This window comes from Gigantopelta aegis, unplaced genomic scaffold (assembly GCF_016097555.1).
Source record: "Gigantopelta aegis isolate Gae_Host unplaced genomic scaffold, Gae_host_genome ctg3260_pilon_pilon, whole genome shotgun sequence".
Lineage (NCBI taxonomy): Eukaryota > Metazoa > Mollusca > Gastropoda > Neomphalida > Peltospiridae > Gigantopelta > Gigantopelta aegis.
The window spans coordinates 54,101-73,958 of record NW_024533253.1 but is presented as its reverse complement, the minus strand read 5'-3'; the positions used below and the strand labels follow the sequence as shown (position 1 = coordinate 73,958).

Here is a 19,858-nt window from a genome sequence, read left to right as displayed (position 1 = left end):
GGTCGTGTTGTTCATATAATTAAAATGAGAGAGCCGGCCTCAAAGACAGCAGTCCTGACGAGATAGAAATAGACTTTGAGACGCTGAAACCAACTACACTACGAGAGCTTGAGAAATATGTTAACTCTATTCTCAAGAAACAAAAAAAGACCACCACTAGTGAGTGTTTACAAGATATGTTATTTACACACCATATTTAATTTTTTTTAAAACTTGAAGGAAGTTTATTGTACTTTTAATAGCAGAGATAATAGTGTATTCTATTTATAGAATAGTTAATGACTACTACTACATTATTCTATTTATAGAATAGCTAATAAGTAGTATTATTCTATTTATAGACAAATCAATGGACACTGCTAAAAAGAGAGCCGAATTACAGAAAAGACTAAGGTCAGTGTCAATGACAGCTGCATGTAAATTAATTTTTACAGAGGATTATTGCATGTTGCATTTACATATAAACACATCATCATATTGACTGGTTTTATGATGCATACCGAATTCACACATTTTGACATGAACAGCATAGCACAGTGTTAACTGTTATGCCATACATATAAGCTATTATTGATTTCTCCCTCCCTCTCTTGTTCAGGATGTGAGTGGTAAATTAGGAGGTGGGGCTAAACCACCCAAACAAAATCAAAGAGTAAAGGTAAGGAAATAAATGTTACACCTCAAAAGTTGGGGTCAATTAATTTAGTTTTTATCAGCCTCTGGGGATGAGGTCAATCAATAATTTAATAAAAGCAAATTTTGTGGCCATGTACACTGTGTGTAGTTAGTTAGTAGGTGTCTGTTTGTAATATACTTTAAATGTACTTATTATTAAGTGTGTTTACTTAAATTTAGTGACTTTTGTGATATGTGTTAAAATTTGTTCACACTAAAATTATGAATACAACTTGAAAACGTTGCTAAAATAATTGACAATTTAACACTAAAAATCCTAGTGTTATAAAATTTCATAGACACAGTTAATAGTTGGCCTAAGATAAAATTTGAATGAACAATATTATCAGTAAACTAGAATGCAGAGTGTCTCAATATGTAAATGATGACTGTTAATCTTTCTCTCTCTCTCTCTTCCTCTTATGCTTATCAGGAGATTCTCATAATAATGGTATCAAAGAACCCAAGTCTTCTCGTCTCAGTGACAGTAGTAGCAGTTCAGAGGAAAGTGGAGATGAAAGTAGCTCCAGCGGAACTGGGTCTAGTACAAGCTCTTCCAGTGATGATGAGAAAGGTCATAGTACTACCCACCTTTGAACTTTGAACTCTTAAGAACTTTTGTACATAAAACTGCTTGTTGATGGGTGTGGTCATGTAGACCCCCTATTGGTTGTATTTTTGGTGTTTTTTGGTTGTGATTGGAGCCAGCTTTTTATATAGGGCAGCTGCTATTACTAGTAATACTAGTAATAGTACTGTTCTTTGTACAGCATTCATGATCATTATTCATTAAATGAGAGTTTTGAAGTTTGAAGACAATGTAAAATGAATCTATTCTTAATTATGTCATAGAACGTAATTTGGAACTAATGTGATGATGTGATGTCTTCATTAATAATTGTCTCTTTGGATTTGTTGTTGTTTATTGTAGTAAAACATGTCTATTGTTATTTACCATGTTTATTTGGGGCTCAGTAAAGTAAACGGAGAATTGAATATACAATTCAAAGGAGTTACTTTTCATTATTTTCTTAGATCGACCTCATAAGACAAGCAGATCAAAACCATCTGTAGCCTCAACAACAAAAGTAAGAAGTCCCCTGTCTTATCTGTGTTTATGACTTGTTTATGATAAAACCTATTCTTGTTTATAGCCCATTGCTCCAGCATATCAGACTACATCTGCAGCCCTCTATCATTGGTATGTTGCCATAGTTACATCAGTAGCACTTAATAAGCAACTGTTGTGTTATTAGGACGAACTCCATCTAAGTCTCAAACTTTACCCCCTGTGAACACAGCACCCAGTAATGTGGTCACACCTAGTGTGACCACACCCCACAGTCCTGGCTTCTTAGAGGAGAACCCTTTAGAGCAGAGCATCAAAAAACCTGTTATTCCATCAGCTGACACTAGCTTTGCTCAATTTAAGAAACAAGCATTAGAAAATGCAGAGAGGCAGAGTAGACATTATATCATACATAATATGTCATTTGTAATGTGGCCATAGAGAATAGTTGTATGATCTTGTAATGTTGAAAGTCAATCGAGTTTGATAAAATAGAAGAGTATTTTCTGTCAAAATAATGTTTCTTTGGTTTAGGAGAGAGTAACCAAAACTACAAGAAGATCTTCAACGGCAACAGAAACAACAACAACAACAACATCAGAAGAAAGAAGAAACCAAGTCAGTAAAATTGATCCTCTAAAATTACAATTCATTCAATTCACAAACAAACATTTTACTATGTATATAATAATAATAATGGTGTTCATTTTTAGGAATCTTCTCCAAGTGCACCAGTGTCATGTCTCAAAATATTGATCAGGCTGAGAGAGAACGATTAAAAAGAGCAACAAAGACTAGAGAGAGAAAGGGTTAGTGAGTGACTTAGTGCATGAAATGTGTTATCGGTTAGAGGGCAGGGCTTATATATAGAGTTAACGCCATGCATGCCATGTAAAATAATTTCATAGCAAGATGCTCAGCCAAATCATTGATAAATCAAATTACAGTATAATTGTAAACAAAGTCTTAAAAATGGACTTAATCATGCAAAAATTAGGGATTGCCCTGCGTCCATCTGGAGCAAATAGTGCTTGTTTAAAACATATTTTAATGACTTCCTTTTTAGACTCTGTCACAGTTACTGTAATATTGTGGTTACTTTATTATGTATATGTTGTGTGTTAACTTACTGTTATGTCTGTTACAGATGAAACAACAGATTGATATGACCTATCAAAATGATGTGATGAGTCAATTTGAAATGACCATGTACTAAATGATCATCAGATTACGTTTTAATCATAAATAGTTCTGAAGTAATAATCTGTGTACAAAATGGTTGCTGCCATTTTTTGAACCTCATTTTTGTTTTTCTGATTTTTATCTTTAAAACTCATCCAATTTTCCTCCTTTAAATGTCTTAGTTGAGTCTGTTTGTGATGTGTGTTTTATTCTAATTTTCAGTCACAGAGTGTCACATAAAAATGATGTTATATTTACGCACTTATTTATTTATATAATAATATTAATAACTCTGTGATGTCACTATTATTGTTATTGTATTTATTGTTCACTGATTATTGAAAATAAATTTCTCACAATATCTCTTAAGAAAGACAACTACGTACTCTTGACTGAAAGAATTGTATAGAAATGTATATTCAAATTGGCTGATAGTTAGTTAACATCAGTAACTTGCATTGGAAGGATAAGTAGCCAAGTTGACATGATATCATCTGCATACATTAATGGAGTAAAGAAACATCTCAAAACAAACAAACCAAAAAACGTAAGAAAAACAATAAAAATTATTGTTTTAGAGAAAAGTTAGAGTCCATTAATACTAAGCACAGTTAACACACACTACATTTTTCATTAGTAATAAATAAGTTTCAAAACACACACACATTGATTAGGCGGGAAAATATCATCAGCACGCGTACACAAAATAGTAAAAAAAAAACGCGTGACCACTATTATGGCGGGAAATATCAATCATCAGCACACGCCGAAACGAGCAAAAACACTTTAATAGATTTTTTAATTTTTTTTATGAAAAAAATGAGTATTAATTAAAATTAATGTAAAAAGAAATATTAAGATGATACTATACAAACTAAAGAATTGTATTTTTCTTGCAAAAACTAAAAGAATAATTAACAATAATGAAATGATTGATGTAGGTATAATAATTAAAATGATACATAATACTATAGTTGTAAAAAGATTTATAAGTATTCAGTATGATGTTAACAGTAATGGTAAGTAAACTGATTGTAGTTCTTTATTAATATTAATAAAGATATGAAGTATTAGAGTTTCAAAAGAAATTGAATAATTATTAATATTTTTGAAACTAAAGTTAAGATGATTTTTGACAAAGCTTGGTGAAAATTGTTTTTTAAAAGCCAATTTATATTAAGCAAATTATAAAAGGAAAAAATAAAGAAAAAAAGGACAACTAAAAATAAAAAAAAAGACAGTTTCTGTAGTTGAAGAGTCCCCAAGAAGTCCAGTGAAGGTCTCCAATCCAGCAATTATAAGAAAGAGAAGAGTTCCCAAGAGTCCAGTCAGTAGTCCACCAGTTGAGAACATAGAGAAAGAAAGAGAAAAAACAACTGGATTACTAAAGAATGGATGAGAAGTGGATGGATGGGATGGAGAGATAGCTCACCTTTTTCACCAGTGCTGCTCCTGCAGGGAAAGAAAAAAGAGAGTAGTTATGAACTGATGGTGACAATGAGTGGATAGAGAGTGAAGAGAGACAGAGGAAGTGAAAAGGGACCATCAACACACACACACATAGCACACACACACACGCACCCTAGAAGATCAGAGCTCCTCCCCGCCACCTGGCGGCCTTGGATATTAAAAAAAAAATTTTTTTTAGGCCGCCAGGCGGCAGGGAGGAGATAATTAATAGGGATTGTGTGAATGTGTGTATAGTGTATGGGCTGAATAGCCCAAAAAAAAATTTAAAATAAAAATTAAAAGAAGAGGAAAGAAGGCTTGAAGGAAGAAGACAGGAGAGACCAAGCAGGAGAGCGACTCATCTTTTTCATCCAGAGAACATCAGAGGGATGAGAACAGTCAGAACATCAGAGAACAGTCGAAAACATCAAAGAACGCCAGAGAACAGTCAAAAATCACAGAGAGAACAAGAGCAAGAGCTTCCAATTTGAGTCCTGTAGAAACGAAAGTAAAAGAAAAAAAAACATTGGCGAACTGATTGATACAAAAATTATAAGAAATAATAATTAAATAAAAAATAACAGAAAAAAAAATTAAAAGAATGAGCATAACTGAATGAAAAGAGAAGAAGAGCGATCCAACGACGAACGAAGAGACGAGTCGTGAAGAGAGGTGATCCAACGAAGTGACGAGTCGTGAAGAGAGGTGATCCAACGAAGAGGACGAGTCGTGAAGAGGGCGATCCAACGAAGAGACGAGTTGTGAAGAGGGAGGATCCAACGAGTCGTAGCAACGAAGACCCACGGGGGTGTGTACACTAATATAAGTTTGTAAAATGGAATCCGTTTTATATTTTCAAAGACATCTCTGTCATGCTTCCTTTTGACAAAACACAAAGTACAAACGCATGACAATTTGGCGGAAATCTCACCACGCGTGACCAACATTGAATTGAATTGATCTGATTAAAAATTGATTAAGTCTTATAATTATAATGCATACAATATTACAGTACTTTAACTATTTTAGCTTCACAATTGTTAACAACAAGTATAACATCTTCATCTTTGTAATATAATGTCACAAACAAATTTAACTGGAACAAACGATTATTGTTTTAAAGCACAATTATACAAACTTCAGTGACAGGTTTTGAGATCAAAAATTAATACCAATCAACAGAAGACAATACAATGTACACTAATTAAAGCTTGTTATATGCTTTGTTGGGTAGCTTACAGTCTGATCAACCAGAAGGAAATAATCAACAAAAAATAGAACTGACATTCTGCTCTCAATGAAGTCAAGAGATATTCATATACAAGATGTGATCTATAGATCTGTACAATTACAAGTTAGTGTTATAGACTTTGATTTTCTTATTGCTGCACCAAATACATCTGGATCCATTTCCTCTCTCACAACCAGCTTCTCAATGCTATATCCTAAGGCTAATGACAACAAAAAGAAAGTAGCATTAGCTAAACAGTCTTATTAAGTGGGTGAATATTGTATACACAGCTTGTATTGTTGCCTTATAGTTTCTCATGTTGTTTTACAATAATACTTTATATAATTTTAAGAAAAACAATCTTATATAAAAGCAATATCTATAAAACCAAAAAGGAACTACATCATTATAGCTTTGAGCTAATTGTAAACATCTTTTGTTAAAGTTACTAATATATCAATCTAAATACAACTCTAAGGGAAAATGGGTTTAAAACAATGTATCACTGGTGTTCTTGTTCTAATAGCTCCACCTCTTCTTGAACTCCACCCTCTGCACCACTGTCCAAAAGTAGGGGAGAATCTATAAGAAAAAGTCAATTTGGTTTATCATATGACTATCATGTGGATCAAAACAATACCCCTTATTATTATATCAAGGGTTGCATAGTACCATAGAAATGCTACATCAAAGTGATGTAAATTCCATAAAAATTAACGAGTAAATAGTTTACTGTAAACTATAACAAAACTACATTACATATATGTCACATCGCCTCCACAATGTTTCTACGATACTATTTATATTCGACAACTCTCTTACCTATTCTTGACTATATTCATCTTAATAATTCATGATTTGATTATCAAATATATAACAATTATGTACCATGGTGAGAATGTTCTGCTTGTGACCACATTTGGGAGCTAACTGTTTCTGTTCCCTGCGCCAAAAGGTTCTCTTCAGAAGTGTATACAGGAGAAGGTTCTAAAGCAGTAGTTATAGCAGACGAGAGACTCATTCAACCGATTGAGGTGCATCAGCTGTTAGTGATGTTCCACCTGCAATAGCATCTGACACCTAAAATATAAATGAACTGATGTGAACTGCTTTGTGATGATAAACCACACCCCTATAGTATCAATGATATAATGCATTAATCAAGGCTTCTAAGAACTCAGTATACCTACCAAAGATTACAAAGTAGAGCAGTCTAAAAAAAACACCTTCCACAATGTATCAGTTGAGCTTAAACTCAATGTAAGTTATCTTAAATAACACGATGGCATTGTACCCATTTTCTTACCATTATGGTCTGTGCAGAAGTGACATTACTACTAGAAGTTGCATCTCCTTGAGGTAAGTTCTCAACGGGTGTGGTCTGTTTCTGTGATGACCCTGCTTCATTAGCTAAATGTTGGAGCAATAACGTTTGTAGTTGATGAAGCTGTTGTAAACTGTTGGATCTAAAGAAAGTAAATATGCTATGATAATTTTTAACCTCTTTTACTCTAACAACTTGTATGTATGCACGCTAGAACCGACCCACATGGCATAACGAACTAGATGCTTGGCAAACAGAATGGATGCATGGGATTTGAATATAATAGATGTACAAATAGATATACCGTAGATCGGGAAACTTTCGCGCTACAAAAGTTTCATGTAAAAAATTTATGTGTTAGAAAAATTTCGAACACGAGGTGTGTACGAAAATTTATTAACCCCGAATATTTTGCCTCCCTAACTTCTTCATTTGCCCGAGCAATTGCTTGTGGCTTCATGGAAGATCATAGAGAACCTTTTAGGTCTGGAAGTCCAATCTGTTGTTTTTAGATATCTCAAAGAGCCATATTCACCTTAAAACACTGTATCACCATGATGTAACACATGAATTATATACTATAAATATTTTGATGTGTAATAATGTTCATGTAATTTATTTTCGTACGTTGTTCAATGTTCGAATTTTTTTAAACTTTCCCAATCTACAGTATTACATGTTAAAAAACATGTATGACATGAAATGGATACATTTACCTGTTGAGTCTGAGTCTCCAGTTGACTATTAGAGGCATTATTTCCACTCTCTTGGTGCTGACCTTGTTGTTGAAATATTTGCTGCTGTTGTTGTTGTTGTTGCTGTTGTTGTGTTGCAACAAGAGGTAAAAGCTTGAAGCTGAGCTAACTGAGCTTGTTGTTGTTGTTGAAGCTGAGATGATGTCCCTGCAGTACTGGATGTCTCTTTACTAGGGGACTGCCCATTACTGCTAGCATCAGCAGACGAGGCCGCTATTTGTTGTAAAAGGGCTAAGTTTGAGTTCTGATGACGTAAGTTTCATCTTCAAATTGTTGATCCACCTCCATGGGGAACAAAAGAAGCAATAGTGTTTCATCTGATAAGACTAACTGTCCTTGTGTGAGTTAGTGATAGTCTGTCTTTAGTTATGTTACACCATTGTCCATCTATCTGTCCAGTATCTATTCATCATTCAACTTGTTCATCCATCCATCCAGCAATGGTCCATAACAAAGATGATACCTGATTGTACAAGATTTCCTGTACCAGTAGCAGTGGTAGTGACCGGAGAGGACCATAGCTTTGTAATGAAGGAGAAGAGCATTACAGAAAGCTCTGCTCCAAAGCATTAGCTCCAGAATATAGTAACTTGTTATGAAATACCCACGCCATGATCTCATTTGCCAGTCCTGTTGACCAGAGCCATCTAGAGATTATAAATTAGTAACTTACAACATTGATATGTCATTTAGTAATGTACTAGTTAATAGGTTTCAGTTCATTTTAGAGTTTGGAAATGATTACTACAACAAACCAATAACATAGCATATCATGAACTAAACAACAAACCAATAAACCAATAACTACAGCATATCATGAACTAAAACAACAAACCAATAACTACAGCCATATCATGAACTAAACAACAAAACCAATAACTACAGCATATATAAACCACTCTCCATTTCAGTCATGCATCCATTTCAATTTATCATGCATTATTTTGTTTTCCAAGCATCCATTTCACACTGCCATGTATCCATTTCATATATTACCACTTCTTCCATTGGTTTGGTTTTGTTGCAGCCTGTGAATGTAATCAATAGTCATCTCAAGAATCTCTGCCTTGTCTAATTTTTTACTACCCTAGAAAACAAAGATAATATAATTTAATATAGGGAAAAGACATTAGTATGTTGTTTTCTATTACTACATTAATAATTACTATTATTATACAGAGAATTAGCTACATAGTCATTTTGGCTTACCATATTGCCTACAGTCGGGAAACCAGATCTTTAAGAGTGGTCAAAACCTGTATTGATCCTATCTCGTCTTTTCTTCTCGATTGTCTTATGAGAATCTAAATAATTCTATATGAAGTAAAACAAGATAGCAAGATAGCAGTGATGTCAAAATGAACAGGTAATGTGTTCAACAAGGAGCTATTTATCTTTACCGTGACTTTTTTACGGGGAATATCTTTGCATAGCCCCTTCAATTAACCTATTATAAAATATAATAACATGAATATGTGCTGGTACCAGCTTTGCTACACATACATTTCATCACTAGACAATGGTCGTTTACCGCCTACACCCAACTCAGTTAACATAGACGAGGCACTGATAGGGAGACAGCTGCTATTGTCGACTGTGTTGTTGCAAGAGAGAGGGGAGTTACCGTGGAAACATCAACAAATTGGGAGCTGTCATCTGGGACCAAACTCAAAGCTGGTGGGGCCAATTTCAATCATCTATTAAAAAGAAATGTTTACTTAAGTACATAAATTATTAATAATGATGTGGTTTAAAAAATATGGGATAGTTATTGTATTTCAGGGGCCATAAATTATGGAGACAAATGATCTCAGTATGACTATTGACCGCTTTAAGTTAATACTATCTATTGCCTGAAATAACACACATATTGACATGTTGATAGTAACTCCTTATTGTATTCTAGGCAAAGGGAACAAGTTATTCTAAATCATGGGCCACACATATAGAAAGTGCTATGAACAAACAATAAATTATAAATGTATAGAGAAAACTAAAAACTATTCATTGTATTAAAATTACGTGTGCAAACTTGGGTGTCTCAAGGTGGCTACCTATGAATCCTGATTGCTAGTTCAAAAAAGGGGTGTAACCCACTCCTGATATAATGATAAACCGCCCTAAAAATCACCCCTAAGAGCGGACAGATAATTGACTGGGAGCTATGATTTAAGACCTGTCTCGCGTCCCAACAGGGACTAAAAACACCCTCACTTCCAGCCAATACCTCTACTGTTTCAAACAACAGACTGATCAACACTTTTTAAAAAAACTGATCTTGTAGATAAATCCATATTTTAAAGCGTCCTTTTTGATAAGGGCGTTGGTAGACACCTGATCAAGGTGCAGTTAAAGCACGCGTATCTTTTAATTTACTACGACCTATTACTCGGTTAGTTTTTGACTTGTAGGTCTCACGCAATAAAAAGGAAAGTTTGCCGCCACTGATTAACAGTAAGTAGTTCTGCTGAGCTCAGGTGTGTAAGTCTCGTGCGGGGGCAAGGAGCCATCTTCCTTGCGGTCAATAGGAAAAAACAAAAAAGACGGGGGGAAAGTCCGGGAATAGGAAATGTATGGGGCGTGGTATACGTTAAAGTAGTTATTAAGTTTAATAAGATTGCGACTAAGGAAAAGTTATTGTTTTTACAATTAATTATAAAACATACCTATAATTTTGTTTGTGTAGAGCTAAGGACAATAGTATAATCCAGGATTGAGTAGCCTAGGCTATCCAAAGGTGGACAATTGAAAAAAAAAAAAAAGTACGACATTACAAACAGCTGCCCAGGAGAACTATCCGTAACTGTGAAGGACCACACCTACAAGAAAGTACAATTTCTTCAGAAAGTACAATAGTAATTGATAACTCATGAATCAGATGAAAATGAAAGGTAAAGTAAAAAAGGAACATAAACACAAATCCCAAGTTTCAATACTCTTGAGTTCAAGCAATAGTTTAGTATTAATAGACAAGTGTAAGTATACATATATTATTTTCATAGTACATTAGTACCCACCAGACAGAGCAAATAAAGCCCGTAAGCTCTCGAGAATTTCTCAACGAGGTGTTGGGTGTTGTTTTTTTTTTTTTTTTTTGGGTGTGGTGTGGGTGGGGGTTGTGGGGGGGGGGGGGGGGGGTTTCGGGGGGGGGGGTGTTTGGGGTTTTTTTTTTTTTTTTTTCTCTTTAACGCTGTATCAGATATTAACGCCAAAAAGAAAACGAGATCCAGAAACTACTTGAAGGTGACGTGCATTATTGTTTTTAGTGGACTGGTTTAATTACTGACACCTGCTGTGCCATTGTAGAAATATAAGAAAGAATTGGACTACAAACAGCCAGATCAGTAGAAAAAATGGAAGCAAGCTTGTAAAATGTCTATGATCAAACATCCAAAGGAATGATGACAAATTACTGGAATGTGCTCTGTCATCAACAGCATAGGTTATAATAATCTTGGAGACCCTTAGATTCAAATTGAATAAGTATAACACATAATAGCGTAGGTATAATATATTCCAACATTACCTGGGTCAAATTTGTAGCCTACTAGGAGACGTAAATATCATGTGTACATAGTTAATGATTCATTGAGTTGTCATTAACTCAAAACATGCTGACATAATCATTTGTTAATGATTATTTGTTTTAATAGAAAAAACTAGAAGCAGAGCTTGAAGAATTCAAAAAAGCTCTTAGTACATGTTACACTGATGTTCACGGTCTGTTTTCAGTAGAACTATAGTCCAGACTGGCATTATTATAACTCATGTATATATAAAATCTCTTAAAATAATATTACAATAATTAAATAATCCATGACAACAACCCCTAGTAACTTTCAATGAGGTTAAAGATAAATTTAGAACATTATAATTTGGTTGATAGAATAACACCTGCCCATCGTTATCTCCAACGCCAACAATAGATTGTTAGCTGGAGAAAAAGAACAAGTAAGAGGAAAAATGGCATTGGTGATGGCATAGTTGTGACAGTGGGATCTCTATGGACAAGTCGGCCAAAAACATACTCATAACATCATAGCTTGAATGATGTTTCCTATGTAATGCAGTTTCAAGAGTCAGAAGGTGACGGTGAAAAAAAGAAAGCAATCGTATGCATTCTTTAGTTGGAGAGGCAATTATTCTATGACATTGAGTAACAATTGCTTTTTATCACGGAGTGTAGCAAAGAGGGTTTCTTCAGTGTGACATAGAGCAATGTTTCGTTCAAAAAACATTGGATCCATTGATTTTATAAAAACTGAAGGAGAATTGTCTAGTGCATATACTTTGACACAAGACAGCCAGTCTTTGAGTCTCCATTCCTAAGCGGCTCTTTTTTCTTAGTTGTGAATTTAGCAAGGAGTATGGAAGATTGTGGAAAGAACAATTGCTTGAGCAAATTTGGAGGATAGAAAGATTTGCTCTAGGTAAGTATTCTTCTGATCTAGCATTCGAAAATTTTTTATTTCTTCTGTTGAGTGCAGGCTAGAGCAGGAGACATAGATAAGTGAAGTTTTAAAACTGTCATAAATCGTTACTTTTTAAATCATTTTCTAAATTTTTCTCATGTTCTATCTCAAAACTGGTCTATAATATATAAAGACCATTATTTTTGAGCACAATCATAACCATTTGTGTTTTCTTCTCTATCTTTGATCATAGCTAATTGTAACATTGATTTAAGGACAGGGACAGGTCAGTAAAGGGCATAATGCAAGTCTTTTTGCAAACAAACACCAACTGACTTGCAAATGAAGGAAATACTGGTACTGCATCAATCCATTTGAGTCGGTACGATCAACCATTCAACAATAGCATCAATAAAGAGACTTTGAAATATGTTGATTGTGAGCTTCGAAATTCCGTGCAAGGGCACTGTGAATTTTGGCATTCAAATACTCCAATACTGCCGTTCACATCTGCAGCTGCAAACTTCTTATCACCAGTAAAGACAAGTCTAGTTATTGTAGAATTTGTTTCATAGGCATCCAGAGATTCTTCCACGGCCTGCCTCTTGAGGATCTTATATGGGTTAAACACAGTTACCAATGGAAGCAGCTAACAAGAGTCCATCAGGTGAGAAATCGAGGTCAGAAAACGAGTCGGTATTATCCCTCGATCTTTGTCTGGTTCCAGGTTATACTCGCTGCTGAGGAGAGCTTCCAAAGTATTTCTAAGATGCATTTTTTGATACAAGAGCGATTCCAGTTGGTCATAGCGAAGTTGTCGAGATGAAACCTGATTTGCTCCACGTATGAGTAATGGAGCCATAATCCCGATAACTACACATCGTGATTATACTATCTTACAAAATGTTATCCTAACTTTTTATACTGCATCAGTAGCGTACAAAAAACACGCCTTAGTATTATTAATATTAATTAATTAGTTTAATAATAAATTTTATGACCCATTATAAAAAAAACTATTATTATTATTTACCTATATAAGGTTATTTGTTGTACTGTGGTATTATTTTCACGTTTCTAAAAAGTAAACAAACAAGACCTGTTGATGTGCTTGGGGGGGGGGGGATTGTTATAATGACCTAATCCCTTTGAAAGTAACTATTGTGTGGACTACCGCGTAAAATAAACAAAAAATCACACAGGTTTTATTTTGTGACCTTAAACACAATAGCAATATTACTCAATCTATACATGCATTGAATATAATCAAACATAGTTTTGTCAAAGAGGAACATCCTACTTTACATTTCGGTATTCCGTTCATGGGACCAGGTGTTCCTTTGCAGGACCAAAAATGGATAAGTGTTATGTAATCACATTTCCTGATGTTAGGTAAGCGGATGGGTCTTCAAATATAAGGTTTCCTATAAGGTTTCCCGTGTAAGGTTTCTCTGTGAGATTAATCCCAAATCATTAAAATTTCACAATAAACTACATAAAATAATATATACAAGTTCCAAGATATAACCACTATACAATGGAAGGAGTCAACGATTATGTCGTAGAGCCAGCATTAATGGCGAGATATGTCAGAAAGAACCATTTACTTTATCAGTAGATAATTTTCTTGCTATCAGCATAAGATTGGGTTTTAGGGGGAATAATGAACGCTATCACTTAAAGGTTCCCGTTAATCTGAATCCGAATGACCGAGATTGCTCCAAAAGATTCGCAGATGACAATTTCCTCGAGCTCCCCAGAATACCTATTCTTGTTTGCGTTATTTTTATAGTATTTTTACTTTCCAATCCAAATTAATTTGAATGTGACAAATCAGGAATTAAATCATCTTTTGGGGGTAGCGATGTCCCAGCGAGGCAATATTACCCTAACCAAACCTTCTAGAATCATCAGTATAAAAGACTCAAAAATACAACACCTTGTAAACTATAGACCAACTTTACAAATTACCGATCGAGGATCAAAATATTCGTTAGAAGCGTAAGGTTCCGTTCCCAATACAAAATACAACTAAAAGATGGGGAAACAAATCTCTCCAAATGCATTATCAACCAATATTTATAGGGTCTGGTGATGGACAAAATTACCAGAACAAGCACTGAAGCTAAAAACAGCAAAGAAAATGTCTGTAAATAAAGTTGACAAAGAATACACTTAACATATTTGTACAATCATCACTCCCCTTTTTTTGTTTTTTTTTTTTTTTTTTTTTTTTTTTTAGCAAATTCCAATATAACCCAGTAACGAGGATAATCTCTGTAAAATTTGTGTAAAAGTCGTCGTAATTGGTTTTAACTTAGGAAACAGAAATAGAAAACCAATGTTATAAAGAGGAAGAAGGTCGTATCAAAAAACAGCCAGGAGAGACAGCCAAACCAAAAATAGCCCAAGGCAACTGATTACCGGACCAACAAAAAGGAGGGATGCATTAAGAAACTAGTCCGAATTCAGGGGAGCCTCGGTTCTCTCGGCTACGTATTTTGTTTATGGCAGGGTACTATTTCAAAGGTGGAGTGGCAATGTTTAGCTAAGAGATGAGAACAAGGAGCCACAGGGCCTGCGCAAAAAAGAGTGGTTGCCTAGATGACTTGGAGAAGCCTTGTAAGCCGAGTCATACTAGTATGATGACGAACAATAACAGAATTATAGAGTGGTGTGATATATTGAAGTAGGAGCCTATGTTTTTAGGGCACTAAGGTTATTGGTTAGGCATTGATACAAAGGTAAAGTCCAAATTGAAAAAAGACAAGACAATGAAACTGGTATAGCCTGACGTCCAGCCACAATGATATATACAGACTATAGACAGAGAAAGAATAAAAAATACATTAGGGGGGGGTTTATACCTGAGTGTTTGTGTAAAGAGGGGGAATTAGATTAGTGGTGTAGGAGGCCAATGTCTTATTGTATGTAAATTTTTTTTAGTCATCACTTAAATAGTAATGGAAATGAAAAATCAATATGATAACTGGTGATGTAAGCATTGTACACTAATGTAACACTGTACTAATGTAACATGGTACTAATGTAACAATGTACTAATGTGAACACTGTAACTAATGTAACCACTGTACTAATGTAACACTTTACAAATTAATGTAAAGATTTTACTAATGTAACCACTGTACTAATAAGGTAACATTGTACTAAGTAACACTGTACTAATGTAACACTGTACTAATTAATGTAACCACTGGTACTAAAATTTAAACTGTACTAATGTACCCTTGTGTAATGGTAACACTGTACTAATGTAACATTGTACTAATGGTAACCACTGTACTAATGTAAACACGGTAACAATGTAACTATTAATGTAATATTGTACTAATGTAACCACTGTACTAATGTAACACCAATACTAATTACTGCAACATTGTACTAATGTAACAACACTGTAACTAATGTAACACCATACTAATTAAGTAACATTGTACATACTGTTAAACACTGGTACTAATTAATGTAAATTTGTACTACTGTAAACACATGTACTAATTAATGTAACATGGGTACTAAGGTAACAGTGTACTCGTGTAACACGTGTACTAAAAAGGTGTAACACTGTACTAATGTAACATTGTACTAAAGTTAACATGTACTAATGTACACCTGTAACTAATGTAACATTGTACTAATGTAACACTGTACAATTTAATGTAACACTGTACTAATGTAACACGTACTAATGTACATATGTTACCCAGGTTTGAAGTGAATGTACTATGTACCGCGACCCTAACAAGGAAATTCCCCCCCCCCCGAAACACTGGCGATAACTAATTGTAATCATATTAGACCTAATTAAACAATTAAAAGCGCAATTATTCAACCTTTACCCTAAACTTTGTACCCCAAACAAACAAAGCAAAACAACTGTTATTTTATCTATCCATTTCTTCCATCCTTCATCCATCCTTTACACCTGAGTAAAAAAGAGATGAATCCAACGTAGGTGATACCCCTAGGTTTCAGTGCCCACTGCACGAGAGACATTAGTAGACCAAAGAATCAAAGTTAGTGAGTAATGGAATATACCATCTTGGCGTAGAGCAACTCTGACATTTCGATGTAAGGAGAATAGAAACTAATTCATTGTAAGCAATGTATGTTATTTATGATTTATCTTATCCATCTATTCAGTCATTACTCACATTTGTTCATCCTCCATTTCATCCGTCACCCCGTATCCATCCTCTTCCATCCATTCATCTATCCATCCATTCATTCATCACTCGACTCGCTTACAGTAGAAGTGAGAGTTTGAGATAAACCTGCGTTTGCCATTGACCACAGAGAGACCCTGTCGATTATCAACACAAGGATACATTAACGGTCAGATACAATACCATGAAGACTGCAAGTTCCCCGGACAAACCCACGCAGGCACAAATCGGACACTAAATTCCCGTTATGATAAAATCAATGAGGTTCACTGACACTATAATTAGCAATAACATGTCACAAGGGGCTCCCCCGCTCAGGCACAATTAATACCTCCTAAGGCACCACGTCCACATGTGATGTCATTGGTCACAGTAGCACCAACACTTGTAGTTTGGTCCTGTCGTGCAAGCCTCGAATCCATGCTGAGACAGCCATCATGTATTAACCTTGACGATATATTGAGTCAAAACCATGAATAACGTAGAGCAACTCCTCAATTACAGAGTTTGCAGCTAGGATTAGCCCAGCCCACAAAGCACCATTCCAGATCTACTGTGTAGCCAGCTATGCATCGTCCCTTGTAAAAATCCATCAGCCTCACCAAACTTGTGTTAGTATGTGCATAGCATTGGACAGGCTAATGGTTGGTCGATAGGAATGCGTTGAGTTTGTCTTGTAAAGTGGTACAAGAATCCAGTTATTTTTACCTGTCAGAGAAATCAGGTCTATAAAGGAACAATATACAGAGTAAACCATTTACAGTATAACTGTACTGGTGTTTGTCTAGTGAAGTGATTAATCCCTACCTTTTATTAGCTACCCTACAATAGCCTACGATTACATATAAAGGTTATCAACATATTGTTCAATAGTATATGCTCCAGAAGGATAATAAGTACCTAATGGACTTGTGAGAGTTTGAATGTAAACTGCATGATAATATCCTGGCCTACTATTTGTGATTCTGAGACAACATTGAGTGTTACAACTATTGCCCAGGTAAACCTCTAATGTCAGTCCCCGAGAAGCTCGATTAGGAGGGAAATCTATCCTACAGGAAATAATAGATGGCTGAATTTGATGGATGGCTGAATTGAGAGATAGGTGGATACAATAAATAGCTCAATTAATGTCATGGATGAAATTAGACACAGCAAAAGAAGGCGATTAATGTAAAAAGTACAAGACAGACAGGCAAACAGGCCAGACAAACATACAGAGAGGATACCTGTCCGTAATAAGCATATTTGGAATTCCATTAAAGTTGAGCAACGCTCCAGGTTGGGACTTCAGGTTCATGATCCACTTCAGATAGACTGTCCCACTTATAAAATTTAATAGTTGATCAGCCTAACTGATAGTCAAATCAACTCTTCCCCGGAGCTGGCTAAGAGTCAGTGTCCCCCTATACTAAACGTAATTGTGTCACATCTCTCTCTTCTCTCTTTTCCTACCTGGAACAGGTTCACAAACAGTGACTCCGCCTATCTCCCACTGTCCATGTCCAGGAGACTCCAATAACCAGAAACATGGAACTATTTAATTTTCAATAGTTGGACCTAAACCACCTCCTGGGCCACGCAAAGGATTTAATTCTCTTATGATTTCTTTACCTCCACAACTCAGTTCAGAGAGAGAAATACAACTACAGAAATTATACATTAAATTTCAACAGTTTCATTCAATATTTACATGTGGGATACTGTAAACCAGTAACTACTTAATTACCTTCTTATACAGCCATAAAAATGGACTACTTAACTTTGTGACAAATCAAGTTATATTTAAACTATACGGGTAATTTTTTAAGTAATTTTAGTTACAAAGAAACATGTCAATTACAACATTAGAAGTTTGTCACACATTCTGTCTATAAATTTAGCATTTTAATTTTCAAAATCTCAACTTGTCATTTACGCAGTGGTGAGAGCTTTTGGTAAGAGATATGTAATGTTTTCCACAGTTTATAACACTTGCTGAAGAGCCATAAAAATATAAGTACCGTGGTCCAGTTGAGGTGGTTAGAAGAGGTGTGTCTGTTTCTATGACAACTGTATTTACCAATATTGGTTGAACAAAGTGTGAAATAGGTTTGGGTAAAAAGTACCCCTTGCATACAAGTTACGTAAGTTGAAGATAAAGAACATTCATTTCCAGAATGGATTGCAGAATTGTTACTGAAATATACCAAAGCCTACAAAAGAGACAAAATAATAACCATATTTTATTCTATAGCTATTTCAATGACTTGACTGTTGACCCAATATAATTCTCTCCTCCTGCTCCCTCTCTCACCTCAGCATGATAGTGTCTATTGGGGAACTGAATAAAGCAAAAACCCAACACACTCCTGATAAAGTGTGAATTATAAAAGACTCAGCTGTTATTGTAGTACTGGAAGCATCAGCATCGATAGATCTCCCCCTGTAAACCGAGCTTCATTGAAAGAAAAAATCCTTCCACTGCCTCATAGAAATCACACTGTAAATAGAAAATGGGAATGAATGAATGAGTGAATGAGGAGTTAGTCCATTGTAAGGAATTCAACAAAAGATTAATAATATGTTACTACGTACAACACTTCTGTCTAAGATTTTCAATGCTCCTCCACTTTCGGCTTTGTTATGCGTGCATACAATGTTTCATATGCAAACCATTAGAGATCCTCGTAACACTCTTGCAAACTGCCCCTTCATACCTCAACAATACTACAAAAAGATTTACTAATCATGTGATGATTTACTAGATCACTATACTAATCATGTGATTATCACTATATCATTATACTAATTCAGTGACATGTTCACTATACTACCGAAAGTGTCAATAATAATTCCAAAAAAAAAATTTTGTGTTGTACAGTTTTAGCTATCAGTTATGTATAACTATTAATAACTAGACCATGACATATAGGTTAGATATACTGTCTTTTACTGAGTCAGAAGAGGAGCTATTTAAATTCCTAAGCAAGCCATGACCTCTATTAACAAATAATAAGTACATTTAAATAACTTACTGCTCCTCTTTTAATGTCATAAATGGTGATAACCATATTGACCACGCCCTCAGAACTAGAGTGCTGACATTTTGTAAAGTATACAGTTACACGTTTCAGCGACATTCACGCAATGGATGTTGCATGAAAGTATGGTTATAAATTAGACCCTTGGGGTCATGAGTAGAAAGCCCCAGCACCCATACAAAGCTGAGCTTTGATAAGAATGTACAATGTCGAAATAGAAACGCTTGTTGGTAGGCTTCTGTCCACAATAGAAACCACAAAACTCCAACCTCTTCAAAATTGCTGTGTTTGTTTAAAACAGCAATTAGAACTATATTGTCATATCAGAATTATTCATAAAAGACATTAGCCACACCCCCTCCTAACGAACAGATTATTATCAAATGTGCACCTGTGAACGATGGCTGTATTATTCCTGCACCATCACTGTTCGATAATGACACCACTGCCATAATGGTATACTATTGCGAAAAACACAGTTTTGAAAATGGATATTGTTTCTCATAAGCCAAATGTCGAAAGTTGTACCAACACTGCCATACTATTTATGC

The 19,858-nt window shown here is 35.0% G+C and overlaps 1 protein-coding gene across 1 annotated transcript in view; it reads right to left on the bottom strand.

Annotated features, from left to right (window-relative positions):
* Positions 1 to 6,108: 6,108 nt before the first annotated feature.
* LOC121392012 (ankyrin-1-like) overlaps positions 6,109 to 19,858 on the bottom strand; it is a 30,892-nt gene continuing 17,142 nt past the window's right edge. Inside the window, 3 exon segments of the mRNA XM_041523425.1 lie at positions 6,109 to 6,188; positions 8,682 to 8,772; positions 12,588 to 12,710. Coding sequence (XP_041379359.1) covers positions 6,109 to 6,188; positions 8,682 to 8,772; positions 12,588 to 12,710 — 294 coding nt within the window.